This window comes from Mytilus trossulus, chromosome 2 (assembly GCF_036588685.1).
Source record: "Mytilus trossulus isolate FHL-02 chromosome 2, PNRI_Mtr1.1.1.hap1, whole genome shotgun sequence".
Classification (NCBI taxonomy): Eukaryota; Metazoa; Mollusca; class Bivalvia; order Mytilida; family Mytilidae; genus Mytilus; species Mytilus trossulus.
In genome coordinates this window covers 71963323-71989200 of record NC_086374.1, presented here as the reverse complement: position 1 = coordinate 71989200, position 25878 = coordinate 71963323, and the positions used below count along the sequence as shown (strand labels likewise).

At 32.9% G+C, this 25878-nt stretch overlaps 2 protein-coding genes across 2 annotated transcripts in view; one reads left to right on the top strand and one right to left on the bottom strand.

Moving 5' to 3' along the window:
* LOC134707926 (uncharacterized) overlaps positions 1 to 19089 on the bottom strand; it is a 34426-nt gene extending 15337 nt beyond the window's left edge. The window contains exons 1-9 of the mRNA XM_063568096.1: positions 18859 to 19089; positions 16854 to 16976; positions 15865 to 16059; positions 14312 to 15239; positions 13766 to 13820; positions 10318 to 10444; positions 2881 to 3039; positions 2251 to 2358; positions 658 to 813 (exon numbers count right to left, since the gene is read on the bottom strand). Coding sequence (XP_063424166.1) covers positions 658 to 813; positions 2251 to 2358; positions 2881 to 3039; positions 10318 to 10444; positions 13766 to 13820; positions 14312 to 15239; positions 15865 to 16059; positions 16854 to 16976; positions 18859 to 18921 — 1914 coding nt within the window. The 5' untranslated portion in view covers positions 18922 to 19089. The remainder of the gene's footprint in view (positions 1 to 657; positions 814 to 2250; positions 2359 to 2880; positions 3040 to 10317; positions 10445 to 13765; positions 13821 to 14311; positions 15240 to 15864; positions 16060 to 16853; positions 16977 to 18858) is intronic.
* A 644-nt stretch (positions 19090 to 19733) lies between these two features.
* LOC134705984 (uncharacterized) lies at positions 19734 to 21410 on the top strand. The gene has a single exon (XM_063564697.1). The coding sequence runs from the start codon at positions 19734 to 19736 to the stop codon at positions 21408 to 21410; it is 1677 nt and encodes a 558-aa protein (XP_063420767.1).
* The last annotated feature ends 4468 nt before the right edge of the window (positions 21411 to 25878 follow it).

The window sequence follows — 25878 nt, the reverse complement described above, 5'->3', positions numbered from 1 at the left end:
ATCTTAAAAATCTTTATGGTAGAATTAAGTGTTATTTTTCTTCTTGGACTATTTAATGAAGTGCTTTCCTTTAAATCTTTTTGTCTTCCAATGATCAACTAAATAGAAAGAGGGTTAAAAACTCACAAAATTATTTTTACCCCAGAACATTAAAAAGGTATGTCCCAAGTTAAGAACATCATCCATAATTGCTGGTGCTTGTTTCTTTCATATTAATATGTTTTGCTAATTTAAATAGTTAGTACTGAAATCATATTATTATAAATCTTTGCTGATCCTTCCTCTTTAAGTCATCAAGGATCTTGGTCATGATAATGGAAGCTTTTTTAACAACCCTGACTTGCTATACAGACCTGGCAAAGTAGGGTCTTGGTCTTAAAACTTGACTCAGTACAAAACTTTGTGCCAAAAGCAACAAATACAGTATTTTGAATTGATTTTAATTTTAAGTCTGAGTACAATAAATGTCTTCAATTTTTTCAAGAACCACAAGGTCAAGGAAATAATTTAGAGCTTTGAAAATGATTTGTAAACATTTCCATCATTAAAATTTGAAACCTCCTTCTAGATATCTTGAGGTATTTTTTTCTTTTTCTTTAGAGTATATTAAATTACTTTATAAGTATAAACTATAACTGTCTTAAAAACACATCTTACCTCGCAAGTTTCCACTATAAATTTCAAAACATTCTTCTGATCTTTAAGAGTCAGCGTCTTTGTCTGTAGATAACCACCAAGTGTGTAGACAAGTAAGGTCATGTGACTGTTGCTATGGTGACATGTTTTACAAATACTTGGCACTGATTTCAAAATCTGTAAGAGTTAACAAAATTGAGAATGGAAATGGGGAATGTTTCAAAGAGACTAGAACTTGACTAAAGAGCAGAAAATGTATTAATGTTAATTTGGAACAAAGGAGTAATGCTAGTTTTGGCAGAAGAAAATGAAATATTTGATAACCATTTCAAATTGGCACATTATGTTTAGAAATGCATCGGGTAAAAAAATATCAATGAAAAACATTTATCTGATGACGTCACAATTGTGCCATAATATGTACTGTTTTCACAAAAACAATAAAAAATACAAAATTTATGCAGCTTTCTTGTGGAAAAATCCTGCGCAGCCGAGAAACAACAACATAATTTAACAGTAGCTTTATTACAACTATTGGCATAAACTCACCAAATATAAAGTTGTTTCTTGGGTGCGAACAAAATTTTTCAATCTAAAATACTCCTAAAATTTGATGAAACTAGATACTCTGCAGGGCACAGCTTTATACGACCACAGAGGTCGAACCCTGAACAGTTGGGGCAAGTATGGACACAACATTTAAGCTTGATACAGCTCTGAATTTGGATTGCGATTAAATAGTTGACACAACATAGGTTTCTGACACAGAATGAATGTGTTCTAAGAACTTAAACATAACAAGAGGCTCTTAAGAGCCTGTGTGGCTCACCATGGTCTATGTGAATTTTAAACAAAGGAAGCAGATGGATTCATGACAAAATTGTGTTTTGGTGATGGTGATATGTTTGTACATCTTACTTTACTGAACATTCTAGCTGCTTACAATTATCTCTATCTATAATGAACTTGGTCCAGTAGTTTCAGTGGAGAATGTTAGTAAAAATTTACAAATTTTATGAAAATTGTTAAAAAATTGACTATAAAGGACAATAACTCCTTAGGGGGTTAAATAAGGGCCTTATTGCCCCTACTCCTTTTTCCCTATGAACATGTAAAAATTTTAACTTGTTTCAATAATTAAATATTATATTCCTTATTTTCAATGATTAATTTATAACAAAGTGTAAGTATGAAAAGCAGTGAAATCATTTTAATTTGTTGTATGACAAATCTTTAGGTGAACATTAATCTTGAGTAAAAATGTTCTCATGTAATATAAAAAGCACCACAGGATTTGAAATAGCAATGTTTTCCTTGTTTATAATAAACCTATTCAGTATAACTCAAAATAATAAAGAGTCACATTATTCATGAAAGAAGTGAGTTCTAACTACCCCCCACTCTGCACACATTTCATCATAGACAATTGAAGACATGAGAGCGATTTCTAATATATTTAATACTTCAAAGGGGCATAACTCATTAAGAATGTTTGATTAGCAATAATTTCCAAATTAGTCCATGACATTGCTGCTATTCAACTTTTGATATGAACATGATAAATATCTGGCAACAGGGCGGTACACATATAGATATAGGAAGATGTATTCTAACCTCAGTATGGATAGAAACTTGATCTTTTGAGGTAATAGCTTTCTCTACAATGTACTGCAGGACAAGTTCTGAGTTCTGTAACATCAGTTTGTACACATCATCCACTTTCTGTAAGTAAATATATCAAAGATATATGTTAAAATGAAAATGTTATTAAAAGAAATGCTGCAATATGGCACAAAGTTTCTATTTGGTTGATAAAATTGCAACTTTAATGAAAATTATTGAAATATTTAAAAACTGGAATTTTATCTCTAACATGGAAAATATCTAATAAACCATCTTGAAAAGAAAGTGATGAAAATATATTTTCTTTGAATATTTCAAGAATGCATAACAAAATAACAATGTGATAAAATTTCAAGTAAAAAATTCAACATATGATAACATTAATAAAGTCGTAATAGTACGTCCTTAATCAATGCTTTCCACAAATAATGTGTTTCTTGGTGTGTTGAAAACTCATTGGTGGCCTTGGGCCTTGCTCTTTGGTTAGGTTTTTGTTTCTTTGACACATAAATTTTAAGCATACATTAATAGTTGACTGTTTTGTTCTTTTTCTATTTTGATCAAAATGAGGTTTAACTTTGTTATTTTACAACTGTATTAAAAGTTATAAATATATCTTACTGAACTGGATCCACAACTGGTGAGTTTGTTGAAAGCAGCAGTTATCTCCCCTGATGAAACTGAATCTTTTTTTGGCCAGAATCGGTACTCCTGATATACATCATGGATATGCCTATCTCTGACCTCTATTGGCAGTGTGACAAAAGCTGATGTAACCAGCTAATAAAACATGACATATAAAATAAATACCAGTTGACAATTATGTATGAATCAAAGCGCTGTAAGCACTGTAGGCAGTTCACCAAAAACCAAGCAAACATAATTATGAAAACTGTGGCAATGTTGCTTCAACTTTTTTTTAAAGATTTAAAAGAACAAACATTAAAGATTCATATATAATTGTGCATTTGTATATAAAAAAGATGTTCATTTAATGAATTAATATTGAGGCAAATAATTCATATTTTATCAAGGCTTTCAATAGTAACACACATGACCACGTATGGTTATGAGTCTTTCATGAGTCAGCAGTAGTACAAATTTGCAAGGATTGCAGTTCTTCTAGTTGAGCATAATTATTCGTATTAGTTGACTGTTAGTAGTTCAAGTTGACTTTAGTACGAGCTTGTAAAAGTATGAATGGACTTGCTTCCCTGGAAAGAAAACTGAGTTTGTGTTTTACAGTACAAAAGTTATGAGACACAAATCAGACAAATGTTTACTACTTCAGGGATCAATGGTGAGGTCTGGCTGACATGTCCATAGTAAATGTAAATGACCCCCACCTTCACCCCAAGTCCATGATGTATAAGTTTGGAATAAAATGACAGGTGTTAGGGTCTAGCAAAGTGATATGCATATGTGTCGCCTATGAGATTGACCTTGTATATCATTCAATCTTTATGAAATGAAAAACAGGAATGAATATGGTTTAGGAGTTGGTATCTTAATCTTTTACAAGTTCTCAAAACACACACAAGAGGGTGTGGGGTGACCCTAGGGACTACCCCTATTTTTCATTTGATTTTTTATATTGTACCATACATGAATATATATGGTTTATGGGTGGGGATCTCGACCGTTATCAAGTTTTTAAACAGGAGGGGTGGGGACCCCAGTGACTTCCCTTATATTTCATTTGATTTGTTATATTGTCCAATACATGAATATATATGGTTGAGCGGTGGGATCTCATCTGTTTCTAAGTTATCAAGCAGGAGTGGGTAGGGTGACTAAGGACTCTCCCTATATTTCATTTGATTAGTTCTCATAAATGAATATATATGGTTTAATTTAAAGGTGGGGATCTCGACTGGTTCCAATTTCTTAAACATGACTGCAGGGACTCCCCCTATATTTCCTTTAATTTAGAGTTGGGGATCCCAACCGTTTCAAAGTTCTTAAACATGAGGGGTAGGGTGACCACAGGGACTTCCCCTATATTTCATTTCATTTGTTATATAGTCTTATACATGTCGTATATATGGTTAAGGGGTGATGATCTCGAACCGTTATAAATTCTCAAACAGAAAGGGGTAGTGTGGCCCCACGAACTCCACCTATATTTCATATTTGTATGATTTGTTATATTGTCCAATACATGAATATATATGGTTTAGGGGTGGGGATCTTGACCGTTACCAAGTTTTGGTCATTTTGGTTTCTTGTGGATAATTGTCTCATTGGCAATCATACCACATCTTTTTTATATAAAAAAAATTCCAGCTATTTCTACTGACCTATCAAAATTGAGAAGAAAAAAATACCGTATGAAATTGCAGTAATATGTTTCACTTGAAAAGCATTTAACATGCATTATACCAACATTTATCACTGATAAAAAAAATTATACTGTTACCAGGAACATATATATTGTTAGATAAACTGTTCCCAGCTGTCACTTACTTAGGTTTACTAAGGTTCTTTTACTGATACAGGAACTAAAGTTCCTCTTCATCAGTCTCTTTATCTAAATCTTCTCCACTTCACTTGTATTGGATTTTGACATTAAAATTGGTGTACAAAATATTATCTACTTTTTCTTTCTTTTACACAATTTTGGTTTTCAATTCTAGTGTTTATATTTATTTACCATGCATAGATGTATTTTGTCACCTGTCTGGATTTTTTAAGTTGGTAGCCCCAAAACCCGGGATTACCCTTATCCGCTTCCGGAATCGGATTCGATATTGTAATCTCGGGGCAGCCATTTTGTTTACAATGCTGTTTTTGACAGAAAGTGAGATAAAATTTTATTCGGATTTACACATTATTTATCGGCAATGTTCTGTATAAAGCCATCTTCGCTAGCCAAGGGTTACGATACACTCCCGCTCTCTTCACCCTTGGCGGATTGAGCCAACATTTGTGATAACAATGTTGCGCCATCTATCGGAAGATAGAAATCACGCCCATTCTGAATACGTTATTCTTGACCAATGGTAGCACTGGAACTCTCCAATTTGGAGGTAAAAACACGGTAGCGTCTAGATTCTACACAATTGGTAAAGCCGGAAATGAAAATATACGTCAACATTCATGCATTTGTGCATGAAACATACACAGGAACTTCTATTGGTTGAGTAAAAACATTCAAGTTGTCACTAAATATAGTCGTATGTTTAGGGATGTAAAGACTTTTTGCACTATAAACACGTGGTAATTGTTTACAAACACTTTCTACATTTACACGTGATCATGTTATATAGGCGCTTTTTGATTGGATGCAGCGAGTTTTGACTGCAACCAATAAAAATCCTTACCTTGTGTCTTAGAAATTGTATCTCAATCCGCCAAGGGTGAAGAGAGCGGGAGTGGATCGTAACCCTTGGCTAGCGAAGATGGTATAAAGCTAGCGGTTGAACAAATTGAACATCACTGTCATGAATAGTAATGATGAAAATAAGTTTGAGATCGTTTTTTAAGGAAAATTTGGTAATCAAAGAGCTGAATAGCACTGAGGGGAAAGACGGCCCTTGTTTCTCTTTAATTATGTTTTTGGAAAAGGGGGGGGGTGGGGGTATCTTTTGATAGTTTTCATATGAAGAATGAAAAAGAGAACAGCTAGATCATGTAGAAAGATTGACAATATTGAAATCAATTGTTGTTTATGTAATTTCATTTCCTTAGTTAAGGATTCAATTTGGACCAATGGAAGAGATCTGCATCTTCTAAATCTAAACATTTGATTAAAGTTGATAGCTTATTATCTAAAACTCAACTGAATTCTGTCATTTCACAACATCTACAATATTTTTTGAGAATTTTTTGAGAATTTTTTCAGAATTTTTAAATAGTCTTCTTGACGCTTCTTGTCGCTTTTTGACGCTTCTGGTCTCTGATTAGTGAGACCCGAAAAAAGTAATAAAATCGTTTCTTTCCCCTGTCTCATGTAACCCCACGATCTTTGTATATTTTGAAAGTTGTTGACCTACAAATTAAAGTATTGTATGTTGATGTTTAAATCATCTACAGTAAACAATATTATGTTCAGATTTAACAAATACAAATTTGTAATTAGTGCACGATCGCTAAGAATGATTTAAATAACCAGTGAACTGGTGAAGGATATCCCTGTTTCTTCCAAGAATGACGTCACTATAAAATACAATGTAGGTTGGATATATTTAGAATATCTCGTCATACTAATTTTTCCGGATTGTAAAATAAACGTAAATAGTGTAAAGGAGAGTTCAAGATACAATATTTTCGTGAGAAACAGAAGGGTAATGTGTAAAAAAGTGTTTAAAGTCAAACTTCATTTCTGGGTCTCCTTCTCTTCAATCTAAGTAAGATTTGTTGGGGGGTTTTCCACACTATAACATGTATAAAAACAAAATGAATGCTGTGAGGGAGTGTCACTCTGGTCAACCCCATAGGGGATTGACGGCTTGAAGCCGTCTTTCCCCAAAAATGTTTGCACAGTTATTTTTTATTTTCTTTCAAAATCTGTCCGGCGTAGCTAGTAATTAAGTAGAAAGTCTGACTGCAAAAGTGGAAGGTCACAGACCTCGGACCATCGCTAATTAAAAAGATACGGACAATTCGTCTTCTAATTCAAAATTGCCGCCAACAGCGTGATCATATACAAGCAGCTGACTACGTATTGACAACAAACAATATTCCTACGAGTTTTGCAATTTTGGGAAATCTTAACTACTTGTCTTTAGAGATTTTCGGTGATTGAATATTTCACACATTTGTTCTTTGACATCTTAGCCATATGCTCAGGGGATAATAAACTACATAAGGATTCCTAATGTGCTCTACTTCCTATGTGCAACTTCAAAACTTTTGGGAAAAATCGACAATCATTTAAGGTTTTTCTGGTCATATTTTTTGTAATGAAAAGTATGAAAAAACTGTCCAATAAGTTATAAATAATATAGAAGCCAGCTAGATGATAACAATGACACGTATTTCAGCATTTATTAGGAAGTACACAAATTCAGGGTGCTCAAATAAGGCAGCTTAACTGCCTAAAAACTATTCATACTATGTGCATGTTTTTAAGAGTCGCACAAAGGTTCCTTATTCGATTCCCGTTTGGGATAAAAAATTCAGGGACTGAATTTTCTGCTCTCCCTTCACACCATTTGCAAGTATGGCCTTGAGGAAAAGATGATAGTTCATCGGAAGGGGACGATAAATGGCTGACCCGTGTTAAGTGAGAGCCATATCTCTTGCACGTGAAAGACACCCTTGTAGATTTCGAAAAAGAGCAGGCTACTAATGCCTCTACCAGGCAGCATTCGCACCCCCAAAGTGGAAAAGGATTAATATACCTTGCAAAACTTGTTTCTCAAACCTCTATAAATAAATATGTTTAAACTAAGAGTCAACAGGAACATGAATATCAGTCTTACTATCTGTGTTATAACATTGCAACATAAAAGTAGTGCTTTACCGATCACTAAATACATGAAATACACAACATAACAACTTGCCTTGTTTTTAAAGCAATTATGATGGGATATTTAACATGTATAATTGAAATCATTTAAAGTGGACTTCAAGCCTTTGAACAAGTTTTTTTTTATAATTTTGTTTAATCAACCAACTGAATTTTAATAAGATTTACTCATTAGAATATCAATACCTTCTACAAGACTGATTAAAGTAAACAATACTATAGGTTAGGAGAGGGTTAGCTGCCAACAAATATCTTAAACATTGTCACATTATATATGTGCCTGTCCAAAGTCAGAAACCTGTAATTGAGTGTTTGTTCTTTGTTGCTGTTTATAATATTTGTATTTTGTACATTGTTGTATACATTGTTGTATACATCATTGTACATGCATGCATTTCTCGTTTTTTTATATAGATTTGACCTTTTGTTTTCCCCGTTTGAATAGTTTTATACCAGTAACTTTTGGGGCCCTTATAGCTTTCTGTTTTCAGTTTGAGCCAAAGCTCTGTGTTGAAGACCATACTGTGACCTATAATGGTTAACTTTTATAAATTTTGACCTGGATGGAGAGTTTCTCATAGGCATTCATACCACATCTTCTTTAATATAGATATGTTACAGTAAATAGGTGAATTTAGGAATTACACGTAATTACTAAACATTTCAGTAAATACCTGTAATTACTAACCAATTTAGTAATTACATGCATTTACTATTTGTTTCAGTGATTACTGGTAATCACTGATTTTTTTTGTCATTTTTACAGCTATTTACTAACTTGATATTTTTGTTTAAAAATTAAAAACATGATTCATGATACCAAATAAGATAGTAAAGGGGTAGGGATTTTATAGGAGCTAACTTAAGGATGTAGGTATTTAATGCACATCCAAAGTGATGCTCTTTAGTGTTTGTGAATTGAAACTGGAAAATGGTTGTTTTATAGGTTTTGAAACTCCATAAATTAAATAAAATTAAATATATGTATGCAAGACAATGATATCAATCCAAAATCAATCTAAAATCTCCATCATGCACTGTGGTTTAAAACTTTAAAAAACTTTCTCCAAATATCCTGGATTTCTACCAAACTCGGACAGAAGCTAAATGTTTATAATCATAAGATAATATCCAAAAGTAAAGTTTGTAAAAAAAATCCTTTTTTTCGTATATTACTTATGAATGGACTAGTTTTTTTCCCAGTTAACATTACATACACTTTGTAGTTAATGTTTTTAAAACATAAGATTTTATAAACCATTCTGGATGTTTACCCAATTTTTAATGAAGCTTCTTACAGTACTAGTCAAAAGATAGTATCTAGAGGAAAATATTAATATTTTTCCTCATTTTTGTTGAGCCTGCGATTAACAGCAAGAGTAGCCAAGACTATTTGTTCTGCAAAACCCTTACAATTTTAATAGCTTAATACATCGATAACCCATCTCCAGCTTGTGGTTGATTTGAAGGTCACATGAATACGTATTCAATGAGGTCCAAATATTCACCTGCAAGTGCACAACTCATCAACTTTGTTTCTCAGCTAATTTAACAAAAAAGAACCAGAATGGCTGCTAACAGTGAATTATAATTTTACTATATCATTTTTATAAATGATTTAACAACAACAAAAAAGATTTTTTTTTATATCTCGAAGCTAATGCTTATAACAGTTCATTCCAGTTCTTAACCTACATAACGTTATCTTATCTTTTAAGGTAATAAATTAGTCTAAATATTCTTCAAATTCAAAATACTTTAAAAAGTTAAAACATAACGCTTTGAGAGAATTTTCCATTTTTGATTTCCATGTCTGCTGAAGTTGGTAAAAAATTATCTGTATAATGCTCAACTTAAACCATTTTGGATTAAAACTAAAGTTACTCTGATTTAACCAAATATTTGAAAGACCTTATTTATTAAAGATATTCTTATACAAACCTAGTTAGTATTACACAGCTAAAACAATGTTATATTACGGTCAGGTGATCAAAAGTTATGGTTGTTTTAGCAGTCAGTAAATAGGTGTAAAAATTCATTTTAAAATTAGTAATTACTGGTAATAACTGGGCCGTTTCAGGAATTACTTGTATTTACTAAGTGCATCGGGAATTACCTGTAATTCCTAAATTTTAGTAATTACATGTACTTCCTAATTTCACCTATTTACTGTAACATATATACATTATTGTTGTGTTGTGCCATTGTACCACTTTTAAGGTAAGAGTGAGGGTTTGAACTAGCTGCTTATATGTTTAACCCTGCCATATTCTGTACCTGCCTGTCCCAATACAGGAATTGTAATTCAGAGGTTGTAGATTGTTATTTATTCATATTCCTTGATTGTTTTGTATATAAATCAATTTTGAGTCCATTACTTTTCTCTTGAGTTATTTACATTTGCATTTAGGGGAGGGGAGTTTTTATAACTTGCTTTAAAGTATGTGTTTTGCTCATTGTGAAAAGCTATACAGTGATCTATAGCTGCTAACTTCTACGTCAGTTTGGTCTCTGAGGAAAAGCTTTCTCATTTCCAATCATACCACATGTTTTTATTTTCTCACTGAAGAGTTTTAAGAACGTACCTCAGTCACAGCTAGCACATCTTCCTGTGAGACTGCAGATTCAAGTTCAACTACAAGGCCATACATCTTGTACATAGTCCCATCAACTGATAGTAAATCAAGGTTTCTATGTAATGTTTTAATGAGCCTGTAATGAAAATGTTCATATATGTGCACATAGAAAAACAAGTCATAAAGGGTCATATTTGTAGCTTATTATGCAGTCATGTCAAACATTTAGACGTAAATGTTCAAGATAATTATTTACAACTCAGACATACACACTTACCAAGAAATAAAATTGAGAACTGAAATGCCCTTAAGAGGGAAGGCTTACATGAATGTGAGGGCATAGGTTTTTTCCCTGTTAGGTAGTACCACCTAACACTACAGGGAGATAACTCCCCGAAACGTTTCAATAACCTTGTAATGTTAAGGAAAAATTAATCTTCTCAATGATCAAAATTAGTCTTTGTCAAACTGCTATATATCCAACCATTTTTTTTCCCAGAAAGTGATTGGTTCAATTTTTTTTGAAATTTTTGTTTATTTATATTTTTTTTTCAAAGGGTCAAAGTCATACATGTGAACCTCCCGACGGGAGTACAATAATCCCGTTTTCAGGGGTCTCTTCCTGTCCTCCTGTTAAGGAGAAAAAAATCCTGTGTATGAAATGAAAATTTTCAGCTTCCATCTTTGATAATTTCTTACTATGGTACAGGTATAATTTACACCTGTGTTAATAATTTTACCTGTAAATCAAAGAAGATGTGTAATTATATGGCTTCACTTGACAGCTTGGGTGTCAAACATACTGGTAATCAACGATGCTCACCTCAAGCTAATGACCATTAATTGCCATTGTGTGATAAAAACTTTGTGTATTAAATTTTGGAAATAAAATTTGGTTACTTCCCTTTGATTTATCCTGTTATAAGTTATTTATCAGTTCAAAAATGTAAATTGTAAAATAAATGAATTGTATCTTAATCAAATAATCATAAAAGTATGGTATGGCTAAAAATAGAACATTGGGGTAAAATGCAGTTTTTGGCTTATAACTCAAAAACCGAAGCATTTAGAGCATGAAATTAAATGTTTTAGGACAAATAAATAATATAAATTTACAAAATATTGTGGGAATCTAGACTTCTTTTCAAAGATTAAATTGAATTTTATATAAGAATTCTGACCATTGGAAAGTTTTAACAATATGCAGAATTCCACATGTAATCTGGTCTATCTAGCATAAATTTGACCCTAACCCGAAAGTAATTGCAACAGCAGATTTTAAAGTTTTAATCTTTAGCATTAAACCCCAAATATACACAGAAAAAAGTCCCATAAAATCTTAACTTGAGGAAGACTAAAAAATTACCATTTAAAATGCCTATGGAGAATTGCATTGGAAAGGGAGATAACTCTTGCAAAAAAGGCAGAAATTTCGATAAAAATTGATACAAAATTATAACTTTACCGCTTCTCTTCATCAGAATGTATTTGTTCTTGAATTTTTAGCGGTCTTTAGAGTATAACAAACAACAAGGTGTTTTCATACATTTTATCAAGCTATAATCTAGATTTTGTAATTCATTAGTTGACAATTTATTGATTTTTCAACATGTCAAGGTAAAGGAATCTCAAATTCAATAAAAATAATTAAGCATGTATTCTTTTTTGTGGTTTAAAGTTTCTTAAGATAGGTAAGTTGCTGATAAAATATAATATAAAGATATAAACAATACCAAATGTTCACATTGTTTTTTCAAAATGGTTGCAAAGCCTCAAATTTGCAATTTCTTTAATGAAAAATGCATGAAAAAAAATAAAACTACACATAACACTTCGGTTTTGTACATTTCATGAGCAGGAGATTATGTAATTGAGTTAATTACAAACTTATAACCTGTTCAAACTATCATACTTTACTTAAATTTCAAGAAAAACAACCAAAAACTGACCCAACAAGACTCGTTTTTGCAAGAGTTATCTCCCCTTCCAATTTTAATTTCCATAGGAAATTAAAAATGCTGTCTTTGAGTTTTCCTCAAGTTAGATTTATGGGACTTTTTTCTGTGTATATAAAGGGCATAATGCTATTGATAAGAACTAAAACATTTTCTGTTACAATTAGTTTGAGGTTAAATCTTAGTTTGACTGGACTAATGAACATGGATGGAAAATAACTCAGTATCAGTTAAACAACATGAACAATTGTAGAAATGTCTAAATAATTTGGTCATTCAAATAAAAAAATTGAAATCTTTAACAGAGTCTCAAGTTTCTAGAAATATGACTTTTATAAAGTCAAAAAAACAAGCAATTTACTATTGTTATTTATTTTTTAATTAATTTATCATGTTTAAAATATACATGCATAGCACATTTCTTTCTTATTTGTATATAATCATTTATTTGCAAGCAGTGAACAATCAATTATCAAACACAAAACAAGAAACAGTTTCTTATCAATATTTTTATTTGATAATGTGTTATCATTCAAATAGAAAGGCAACAAGGGTACTAGGGTGTATAAACACATTACCGTACATTCTGATGTAAATGAAAGAAAACTTTAAGAGACAATTTCTACATCGTACCGTAACATTTACGACAAAATTAATGTCGATAAAAAACCTCCTGATCCGAGTCCCAATCTCCTGATCTGAGTTTCACAGTCCATCACATGTATGCAAAGTAAATATTTTCTCAAAATCTTATGAAAATTAAACAAGTCAAATTAATTTTAGTCTAGGTGTTGGGTACCACCTTAAGATAAAGTTCTTTAAACAGTAATATTGTGTTTTACAAATTCAATCTTTAGAAGATATGACCATGACCTTAGACCTCGTGACTTATATATATATGACCATACAATGTATGCATCCAAGCAAGAGGTTATAAATTCATATGAAGCATTCCATTTAATATTTGGAAATATTTTTCTGCACGAATTTCATTTTTTCAGTAGCTTTGACTTTGATCTTGGAAGATAAGACCATAGAATCAAAGGGAACATTCTGACTCAGTATATGTATTTATATATTCAAGAAAGGTTGAAATCACATATGTATAAAATATATATTTTGCTATGTAAAAAACACTTTTCAACAACAAAAAACCAAGTCTTATTTAGTTACTATGACCTCAAAAGAAATAGGGATCTTAGTAACCTCCTATTATATGCGACCATAAATCCAAACATGAATCTTAATTTATAAAGGGAGAGACCACATGCTATCTGACATATCAACCTTGAATTGATAGACTTCTATATTACAATCCAAATTAAGAACATATTTCAATTGATGGCTTAAAAGATGATGTTTTGTCAAGTCAAAGTTGGATGGATGCATGCCATTTCTGATATGAAAAGCATAGTGAATTTTTGACTTTATGCAACTGGAATAAATTCTTAGAATGTCAGATGATATACATGATATAGTGGTGTAAATCAAGTTAATCATACCTGCTATCTTTCCAGTTCTCTGGGCATTCATTTTTCAACAGCTCCTCTATGCAATCTGAAATACAATTAAAGCATCATGTACAAGTGTTAGGTTTTTCAACAGATGTTTATTACAAAATTTTAAACTGCAATATCAAAACAGCAAAGAACGTGAAAAAATAAAATAAAAATAAACATGGCATTTTGTACATGTAAACAATAACAATGTTACATATGTATGTTGTATTTCAATCCGTAATTTTAATTGGCTGACCACGACTCCTTGGCACTCCTATATCGTACTTTATTTTGTTTAAAATTCAACATATATGTAACTGCACCTGGACAGTGAATAGAAAAAATGAACAAAATACTTGATATTACTATCAACTTTATGGTGATAGCATAAAAATTTAATCGTAAGAATAAATGCTTTTTATATAGGATTGTAAAATTGTTGTTCATGCACCCAATTTTAGTATGAAGCGCTTCTGCTAAGAAGATGTTGTACTATTTCTTTTAATAGAAATTATCATGAAAGTATCTAATAGCCTATAAAGTTAATACCTTTAAATCCTGGTTGTCTTTTTTCCAATCTCCATATCATAGTCTCTATATCAAAGTCAATAATATCTGATTCACTTCTCCTCAAAGTAGTTAAATCTTCAGGGGTGAGAAATTTGTGTTCAGAAAATACACGAAAACTAATAGCAACAAGATTCGATAAAGAACATTCCAAGTTAATTTTCTTTGATTTAGTTTTGGATTTATCAGAGGTGTTGTCAGGCATGCTTATTTGGAGCGGACATTTTGAAAATTGAATTGTGGTTAATACAGAGTCTGACTGTGATATATCCAATACACTTTTACATATTTCTAAATGAAGAAGTCTTGTGACAACTAAGGTCCACCTCTCCAAAGGAAAAGTCTTCTGTAAAACTTGAATGGACTCCAAATCAAGATCCAATACAACCATTTTCTGTGATGCTTTGCTGTATTTTCCAAGATTACTGTTTTTGTAAAACTTCAGAGATGGCCGTGTATATTTATTGTCCTTAAAATTGATTTCTTTCCCTCTGATATTCAAATAAAACCATCTTTTCAAGTTGTTCAAATTGAAATTCTCTGAGGGGATGGATATTACACCTAACAAAAACAACTGTAATAAAAAGTTCTGAAGAAGTGTTTTCTTACATAAAATGTGAAATATCACATTTTCATTTGATACATTGTCATAAAATTTTCCCAGATCATAATCTTGAAAATGTTTTAATGTAGTGACAATGGCAGACACTATTAAACTTCTTTCTGTTGACTCTTCAGAGAATGGAGATAAGAATGTCTCATCACATGACTTTGTAAATAACCTTGACAGAACAAAATCCAGTATTTCTAACATCAAAGTTATATCACTGTCATTCATAGCAGTCGATGAAACACGAAGAACGTCCTTAAAGATGTCTCTTGCTATTTCTATAGGTAAGCTTTCTAATCTCTGCAAAATATTAAGATACTTATATTTAATTTAAAAAACATTTCAAACGTCAGTATACCTCGTTTAGAGACATCAGAATTTCCCTACCAAGCACTATAGGTAACTACAGTACAGACTACAACCTTCAACAATGAGTCAAACCAAAATGACATTGACGGATATTGACTAGTTTAAAATAAATGTCAAACACTGCTTCTTTCTAACCCAAATAATACTTTTCCATAAAAACAAGAATATTTGTCTAATGACATAAACTTTTAATTTGCCATTACTTCATACTTATATCAGTTTTTATATTTAACAAAATATGGTTAACAAATTTTACATTAACTGAGATATTTTTTATAGTATTTACCCTATTACTGTAAAGCGGGTTATTTTCGCAGGGGTGTACATTTTCGCTTCTTTTCACGGATAAAACAAAACTGCCAAAATAAAATCCGCCAATTTTATAGTGCACATGGGAATGTCTTGATAAAAAGTTTGCATCTGTCAAAATATTTTGTATACCTTATTCAATGAAAATCTTGAATATTTACACCCGTGAAATAAGCCCTTTATGGTATATATTATCTTTCAAGTTGATCAAAATTTAATAACAGACAACATTTTATACTACACTCACAGATAAAAACATAGAAGTCCATCCACATCTCTTTATGATTTCAGTATAAAATGCTATTCCAAAAGATGGAAAAATCTGTGTTACCATATCAGTTTTGTCTAAAACTGAATTCTCATCAATGATTGGCTGATTTGTGTCATATGACTGACAAACTTTGTACAGCAGCATATCGTGTAACTTCTCCTGCCATTGTATCTGAAATTCATACTCAATTGATTGACTGATTGATCTTTGAAGCCAGACAGAAAATTACTGTGGATTTCTTTATTTTCTCAGTTATCAATTTTTTGTAGATTGAGGAAAACCAGCATTTTCAGGGATATTAGATTCCATTGCTTTGCCCTTCTCTTCAAACAAAGCCTATGTTAAATTAGTTGAACATTTGAATTTGTGGTTCACATGTACTCACTAAGTAACATCAAAACTGGTATCCAACAAATAGTAATGAATCCACAGTAGTACTTGCATATTTAAAGAGTTACAAATGAGTAAAGAATATAAGTGTACCTTTGTCGAGGTAGGAAAATCTTAGTCAGATGTTATACAAAAAAACTACCACGAGATTCAATTTATCAACCATCATTTTGGTTCTGAATTTGGGCCCCAATCCCAAACATGGATATGCTCTTTTTTCCTAATTTCGCTTCTATAGTTTCAAATTGTATATGTATATATAGACATTGTCACAAGATTTTGTTGGTTACACATCATGGTTTTTTTCAAGTTTGTTTACAAATCTTTTGAATCTTGATTGCAATTCCTGCAGCTTAATACTCCATCTCAGAATGCAGGATTTTTCACATTTTTTTTTTGTTGGGGGGGGGGGGGGGGGGTCCCTCTGGCAAGTTACAACCAACTAACATATTGTATTTCTAAAGTGATAGTAATATGTAACTGTAGCATACCTGCCAACTTGCATGATTTAGGCATGGAGATTTTCAAAAGTTGGCAAGTATTTTATGCTGTAGATATGAAGAATTTTTTTTTACCTGTTCTTCTGTTGTATTTTCTTCTTCAAAGCCATGGACTATTTCTTCTAATGCCTTACACACTATTTTAACAGGACTTTCACAATTTTCCTTAGATATCGTTTTCAATTTCTCTTTCCCAATCTGAAACAGCAAAATAAACAGGATTTAAGTTAGTTGAAACTGTATGAGTAATATCTCAAAATATAAATGCAAAAGAGAAATAATATATTTCGTTACATCAGATGAATGGTACAATTTTCTTTTTTTCTTCTTCCTCCAAATACTGCCAAGATTCAACTAAATGAATACTCTAGATCTGTTGTTATTTTTTTTCCTTAATTAATTTTATGTACATTGTACATGTTGTTTGTTTTGTTTTGCCTCCTTTAGCTTCTATTTCATTTCACATACATGTATTAATAAGTCATTATAGGAACCCATCACATTATATGTACTGAGGCAGACTTTAAGGTAGGCATTTTTAGCATAAAGTAAAAGGGTAGAAAAAGCATTCGAAGCGGGGACTGTCATGACCTAAAAAAAAAATTGTAAGCCAACTTCTTCTATTTATATGCATGGATAGTCGACCTTTCTATGGATGGAAACAAGTGCCTGTGCGCAATTTCTCCTATTAGTTCAAAAGGAAAAAAAAGACATTAACAAAAATGTATGCTTCTTTCAAAAGGCAGATTGTGAGCATAAATTAAATGAATGGTGACCCAATATTTTTATTTCATTTTTCTATTAAGTATAAGATAAAGCTCAGTTAATACATGTATATAGAGGGAGGGTAGGAGGGTTCCTGATCTCGAAATCCCGAGCTTTAAAACACGAAATCCTGAAATCCTGGGCTGAAAAAACCTGAATTCTCGAAGTCCCGAAATTCGAAAAAAGAATTCCCGGATCACGAAAGCCTAAATCCTGAAATCCAAAGCTTAAGGTGGTATGGGTGCCTTCCTCCATCTTGGATTGTAAAAAACAGAGAACCAAAGGTCAAGATTTTCCATCAAGTTAGCAAAATTTGATGCAGGAATGCAGATATTTAATGTGAATTTTTATTTAAAGGAACCAATTTATAAGAATATAACTAATAAATATTTATATTTTTGCAAATGATCACTTTTTGGGTTGATTTTAGTCTTTTTTTAAAGTGGCATTTTAAGGGGAGGTTTAATACTCTAATACAGTGCATTTTCTGAAGGATTCTACATGGAATTTTCCCATTTTTTATTTCAGCCAGGAAAAACGTACGGTGACCCTATCTTTTCTTTTGATGTTCTAAAAGCAGTGTCTGAAAGCTTTCTTTTCATGAAGAATACATGTATAACAAGTCTATCATTTTGTCTAGTTTCTAATAACAGAATGGTGTGTTTCCTGTTTAATCCATAAAAAATGTGTCATTTTGTCCCATCCTATAGCTTGAGAAAATGTGCGATAACCTATCATTTGAATTATATTTTTCGACATGTATCAAAAGATACTACGTTTTGGCAAAGTATGAACAAATTCTATCCTTTGTTATTTTAGACTCCCATGCCACCTTAAAAACATCCGATCCCAGAGTCCCAATAAAGGTCCTATCCCCCTCTATGTAGAAAAATACATAGAGAAATCCTATATTAAATTAAAAAAAAAAATGACTTAGACCTCCGAGCCCCCTAGATGATGGTTATTCCTGATATGTATGCATTGCATTGTCAAAAACAGCCCATATGTATGTAGCAGAAGCATTCTACTTTCCAATAAATAACTAAAAGTTTGCATTTTAACAATTTTGTAAAACTGCTATATTTTGGGGCAAAAAATGGTCTTAATGGACCTATACTCCTTTCAATTGAAGATTTCTTGCTATTGTGCAATACTGAGATAAAGGTTATAAGGAAATTAATACCACAGGCACTTGTTTCTATCCATAGGAAGGGCCACTATCAACGTATAAATATACGTTGAAAGTGGGCCTTCCTAAATTATAAATAGAAACAAGTGCCTGTGCGTAATACCCCTTTTCAATAATGAAAAGTACCTGTTTTTCTACAAGTGCAAATGCAGAATGCAAGACAGCAACTTCGGAACAGTACAAACTCATCCTTCTGTACTTTGCAGGTCATACAACATCAACACATTTCTGTCTTTCGAGTTTTGGAGTCTCAGTTTTGCGGGAAAAATGAAATTAATTTTCAACCCTTCGTACTGAAGAGCAGATATGTCTGATAACTTCCTAGCTCTTTAAGAAATCGTAGACTGCTACGTACCCACCGTGTATCATCAGTACACCGGATATAGATACTAACCAAGTTAGCGTGATTGATTTTGACCTCACACGGTATCTGTGTTTTGTTCACATAATATCAATTTGTACCTCAATCTAAAAATAATTGATGTTTTAAGAAATGATTTGGTCGTAGGTTGATGATTATTTAGAGATGTCTCCGAGTCATTATTTTACCAAAACGAGAGCGATAACTTAAAACATGTGCTAATGACTTGTCAAAGAAGTTGGCACTCGTCTCATCCGATATAATTCTTTATTTATTCCAACACTTTTTCTGATAGAAGGCCACTGTGAGTGTGTAATAAGTATAGTTGTATCAATAATTGGCAATGACATCTTTCATGCATGAGTTTTCAGTTTTTTCGATATTTTATTCCGAAAATAATATGCGCATGCCCGATGTGAGAACAACATTTTCGGATAGCTCCACAATTTTTTCTAAATTATTAGTGTCAGCATTCATATCATCTACGATCCTTGAACTAGAGAAGCTTGGTTGATATTATGTATCCAGAATAACACTATCTTTCGAATTGATAGGTGTTTCGAGGTTTGGTAACACAAAATTCATATCTCCCACATACAGTTCAAATTTTGCCGCCATTTTGAATCCAATGTAAACAAACATGAACCTGATCAACATACGAGTAGTACTGCTGTCGGCTATGCTGATAGCAATTATCTACAATAAACAATTACAAACAACCATTGGTACAACGCAGCAAGTAAATATTATACATCATAAAGAACAAACAACATGGGTTGCACGTAGTATCCAGCTGACATCGAAAACTAGGAAGCTACAGTCCTTGAACAACGTAAATAAAAAAATCCAACACACCCTCATATATTTGAGTTTTATTTTATTAATAAGATCAGCAGATATTGAACTTAATCCTGGTCCACGTACTCCTAAATATCCTTGTCAAATATGCTCCAAAGCGGTAACATGGAAACAGAGAGGGGTGGCGTGTGATGATTGCAGTAAATGGTACCACGCAGACTGCATGTTAATATCTACACCTGTATATAACGCACTGGACAATTCCAACATTTCATGGCATTGTGTAAATTGTGGAATGCCGAATTTTTCGTCATCATTATTTGAGTCCTTTATCATCGACTCAACTTATAACTCGTTCCAATCTTTATCCAGTGAAACATCAATATCAAGCCCAGGACCACCCACATACTCATCGTCACCTAAGCAGAAAAGCAAAAAAGACCAGCAGAAACAAAACAAGAAAGGTAAAAACACAAAAATCGTAGTTGTGAACTTTCAAAGTATTAAAAATAAAAAAGAAGAATTACTGAACATGATAGACACTTCCAATCCCGAAATTATATTAGGGACTGAAACATGGTTAAGACCAGACATATTAAGCTCTGAGATATTTCCACCACAATACTCAGTTTATAGAAAAGATCGTTCTGATGGATACGGAGGTGTATTGATAGCTGTAAGAGATATCATCATCAGCGAAGAACTACCCGTACAAAGTGACACAGAATCATTATATATTAGAGTAACAACACCTGACAGTAAATCTATCATAGTAGGATGTATCTATAGACCACCCAGTAGCGATATCACCTACATGGAAAAAATGTGCAACATGACAGAAGAAGTTTATAAAGAGAATAAATCGTCTATATTATGGCTAGGAGGAGACATAAACCTTCCTGATATTGACTGGAAATCCAATTCAGTATGCGGCAACCAATATTCTACACAACTCAATAATAGGTTCGTAGATATGGTTAATAACTGCTGCCTAGACCAAGTGGTAACATTTCCCACTAGAGGATCCGCAACACTGGATATTTTCCTCACAAACAGACCATCCTTGGTAAATAGATGCGAGCCAATTCCTGGAATAGGCGACCACGACATCGTCTTCATTGATAGTAATGCCATCGCAATGCACCCAAAACCAACACAAAGAAAAAATTACATTTGGAAGAGAGCAGACATAGAGAAAATGAAATCAGATGCACAGGAACTATCTGAAAAATTTCATGGCTTGTATAACGCTCAGAGCTCAATATCAGAGATGTGGGAGTTCATAAAAACAGGACTCAAGAACATTCAAGACAAAAACGTACCATCAAAAATGTCATCAACAAGATTCCATCAACCTTGGATAAATGGCACAATAAAACGTATTACACGAAAAAGAAAGCTTTTAAAAAAGCCCAAACAACAAAAACAACAAAAGACATCAAGAGATACAAAACTATCAAAAAGAACTCACAGAAAGAATGTAAGAAGGCCTATTCAACATATATCCACGACATTATAAGCCCAGAGCAGAAATCCAACCCAAAGAAGTTCTGGAGCTTCATAAAGAATAAAAGATGCGAAAATGGAGGAGTAGCACCACTTAGAAACACAGATGGGCTCACATATATATACTCAGACAACAAGATGAAGGCAAACATACTAAACAACCAGTTTTCCTCAGTATTCAACAGCAATGAAGACAAATCTACCATAAAGAAAATGAAAACAAACCCGTACCCAGAGATGAAAAACATCTCTATCTCGGAAAACGGAATACACAAATTACTTTCAAACCTCAACATACATAAAGCATCTGGGCCAGATGAAATTTCTACAAGATTATTGAAATCAATAGCGCCTGATATATCATCAATACTTACCACCCTTTTCCAAGCCTCTGTTGATCAAGGCACATTACCATCTGACTGGAAAAATGCAAACGTTGTCCCAATATTCAAGAAAGGGGATCGTAGCCAGGCATCAAACTACCGACCTGTATCATTAACTGCAATTATATGCAAATTATTGGAGCATATCATCTGTACCAATATCATCAAACACCTTGAATGTCACTCCATCTTGACCGATGCTCAACACGGCTTTAGAAAAAAACGGTCTTGTGAATCTCAACTAATTCTCACAATTCAAGACCTAGCAAAGAACATCGACAATAAAGAGCAAATAGATCTCATCCTCTTAGACTTTTCAAAGGCCTTTGACAAAGTCCCACATGAGCGACTACTGTACAAGATCGACCACTATGGCATAAGAGGGACAACAATAGACTGGCTGAGAAATTTTTTGGACGACAGACAGCAATGTGTACTCCTGGAAGGAGAATCTTCAGAAACCTCACCAGTGCAGTCTGGAGTTCCACAAGGTAGTGTGCTTGGCCCTCTGATGTTTCTCATTTTCATAAATGACCTTCCAGAGTATGTGTCAGCATCAAACGTTAGACTTTTCGCAGACGACTGTGTCCTCTACCGCCAAATAAGAAACCAAGAAGATGCGAACACCCTTCAGAACGACCTAAATGGACTACAACAATGGGAGACAGACTGGCAGATGAAATTCAACCCCCAAAAATGCCAACTCCTAAGAGTAACAACAAAAAGGAACACGATTAAGGCGAACTACAACATACAGGGCCATGTCCTGGAAGAGGTTGACTCGGCGAAATATCTTGGCCTCTCTATACACAAAACATTGAGTTGGAACAAACATATAGACAACATCGCAAAGAAAGCTAACTCAACCAGAGCTTTTCTTCAAAGAAACATAAAAAACTGTCCTAGTGAAACAAAAGCCTTATGCTATCAAACGCTTGTAAGACCACTTATGGAATACTCTAGCACCATCTGGGATCCAGCTACTAAGGACAATATAAACAAATTAGAAGCCATACAACGACGATGCGCACGATTTGTACTAAATGATTATAGAAGAACAAGCAGCGTAACATCAATGCTACAAACTTTAAATTGGGATACATTACAGGAAAGAAGAGCTAAATGTAAAGCCATAATGTTTTATAGGGTAGTGCACGAACTCATTGCTATACCATCTATAAACTTACAGCCAGTAACAACAACAGTACGAGGGCACAAAGAACGATTCCTTGTTCCTTTTGCCAGGACTCAAGTATATCGATACTCGTTTTTCCCAGACACCATCAGAATCTGGAATGGACTGCCACAACAACTAGTAAGCTGCACAACCCTTGATTCATTCAAAAGGGGCGTGCAAGTGGTCCAGCTTCGATAGATGTCCAACCATGTTTTTAATCTTATTTTAAAGAATCACCGTTTCACTGTAGATATTTCGCACCTACCCGCACATTTGTTGTTCTCACATCGAACATGTACATAAAACAGTACGATAATACTCCCCTGGGAGGCCTGTACTATAAAGGAAGAAGAAAAGAAGCGTAATGTGCGGTGTTAGAAAAATAAAAACTCTTTTTATCGGGTCATTTCAGTTTGTTTTAGGGATATTATACAGGTTCTTGTACTGATGATTTCTCGGAAAATTGTGGTACCGGTGTATAGTTAAGTTGATGTACACAGTACACAAAAACAAAAATTTCATACTCAATATTACCCAAAAGTTTCAAGGAATGAGTAATCACAGGTAGGTTTATGATTGGCTTTCTTTCAGGTAAAACATGCAAATGTCTCAACAATTGTATCGAAATAGAAAGTTGACATTGACATTCACAACTTTTAGTATAAGATAGAAAACTCAGGGTTAGAATTCATAGAACAAAAAGAGGCAATGGCAAATATTTCGTGTATATTTTGAACACAGAGAGAATTATCCCGGCACCCTTTGCCAAAAAACCCTTCTTTTTCTCTTTTGTGCCTTCGGACTTTATGTTTTCAATTGTAGTTTCACTTTCCTTATTCGGTATGTATTCTTATCACAGTAAGTTCAACGTGGTAAAACTTGACTACGTGATGCAGGAATATAGTATTTTGGAGTAAGGCTATTTCTTTCTTTTCGGGCGTATTCTCCAAGCAAACAATTAACATGCATGTGTATAACGGCACTGTAAAGAGTAGATTTTCGTATTAAATAAAGAAAGTTGTCGGTCCGGTACTTTATCAAGGAAAGAATAAATCTGCTTCCCCCTTTTTGTCACGAAAATGTTAACATTTATAAGTTTGAACAGCTATTTGCTTCCAACAATGTAATTGTATTAGAAAAACTATGTAAATTTATAAAGAATGTCCAAGAGAAGGTCGTTCCTCCAGGTTAGAACTTCTTAAATATACTTTATATATGTATATGTAATTCACACATGCTATATAAGTTTGTATATTGTTAATATGTATATGTTCTCTGTAACAATTGTTTTAAGAGAATAAAGTATTTATTCATTCGGTACATGAACAGATTGGTTAGAAAAACAAGGTTTTAATTTTAATTAGATTGGAAAGCTTAATTCGAGGGTTGAAAATAGAGAGACTGAGTACATAAAAAAAACCGGGGGAGGTGTTTCACATTGAATATTTTTATCTTATGAACTCAACATTTGCCCTAAAGGTTTATTATTATTTTTATTTAATTAAAAGAGAGAAAAAAACGAGTGTAAAACAAAGTGTGAATGGTCTTTCTATCTTCTCCCATTCCAAGAAATTGCCTCCGTTGAAATTCTAAAAACACCCAATAAATATATAGAGCAAATTACGTGGATAATTAACATTGACCATTTGGTAAATGGCTGTATTCTAAGCAACACGTACATGAGGGTCATAAATTAATTTGTTGAATGAAATCAAATCTTTAACTACAAATGGGTGCCGTAGGAGGCTGTCGTATTTTAAGCGAGGATTTCCTGGCATGTAACAGACAGAAAACTCAGGGTTAAAATTCATAGAGCAAAAAAGGGACAGGGGCAAATATTTCATGTATATTTTAAACATAGAGAGAATTATCCCTGCACCTTTTGCAAAAAACTCTTTCTTTTTCTCTTTTGTGCTTTCAAACTTCATGTTTTGAATTGTAGTTTCGCTTTCCATATTCGGAATTTATTCTTATGTAAGCTTGACGTGGTAAAATTTACGTGATGCAGGAATATAGTATCTTGGAGTAAGGCTATTTCTTTCTTTTCGGGCGTATAGTCCAAATAACAACATGCATGTGTATAACGGCACTGTAGATTATCGTATCAAATAAAGAAAATTGCCGGTCCGGTACATGAACAGATAAGTTAGAAAGCAAGGTTTTAATTTTAATGAGATTGGAAAGCTTAATTCGAGGGTTGAAAAAAGAGAGTACAAAAAAACGGGGGAGGTGTTCCACAGGGAATAGTTTTATCTTATGAACTCTACATTTGTCCAAAATGTTTATTATTATTTTTATTTAATTAAAAGAGAAAAAAACGAATGATAAACAAAGTGTGAATGGTCTTTCTACCTTCTCCTATTTCAAGAAATTGCCTCCGTTGAAATTCTAAAAACACCCAATAAATATATAAAGCAAATAACATGGATAATTAACATTGACCATTTGGTATATGGCTGTGTTCTAAGCGACACGTACATGAGGGTCATAAATTAATTTGTTGAATGAAATCAAATCTTTAAATACTAATGGGTGCCGTAGGAGGTCTGTCGTATTTTTAGCATGGATTTCTTGGCATGTAGCAGAAAGAAAACTCAGGGTTAGAATTCATAGAGCAACAAAGCGACAGGGGCAAATATTACATGTATATTTTTAACACAGAGAGAATTATCCCTGCACCCTTTGCCAAAAGCTCTTTCTTTTTCTCTTTTGTGCCTTCAGACTTAATGTTTTGAATTGTAGTTTCACTTTTCATATTCGGTATTTATTCTAATGTTAGCTTCATGTGGTAAAAATTACGTGATGCAGGAATATAGTATCTCGGAATTAAGCTATTTCTTCCTTTCGGGCGTATACTCCAAATAACAACATGCATGTGTATAACGGCACTGTAGATTTTCGTATCAAATAAAGAATGTTGG

Excerpts from the sequence above, each read along its gene's own strand:
- LOC134705984 (XM_063564697.1), top strand. The coding sequence starts at position 19,734 with ATGAACCTGATCAACATACGAGTAGTACTGCTGTCGGCTATGCTGATA.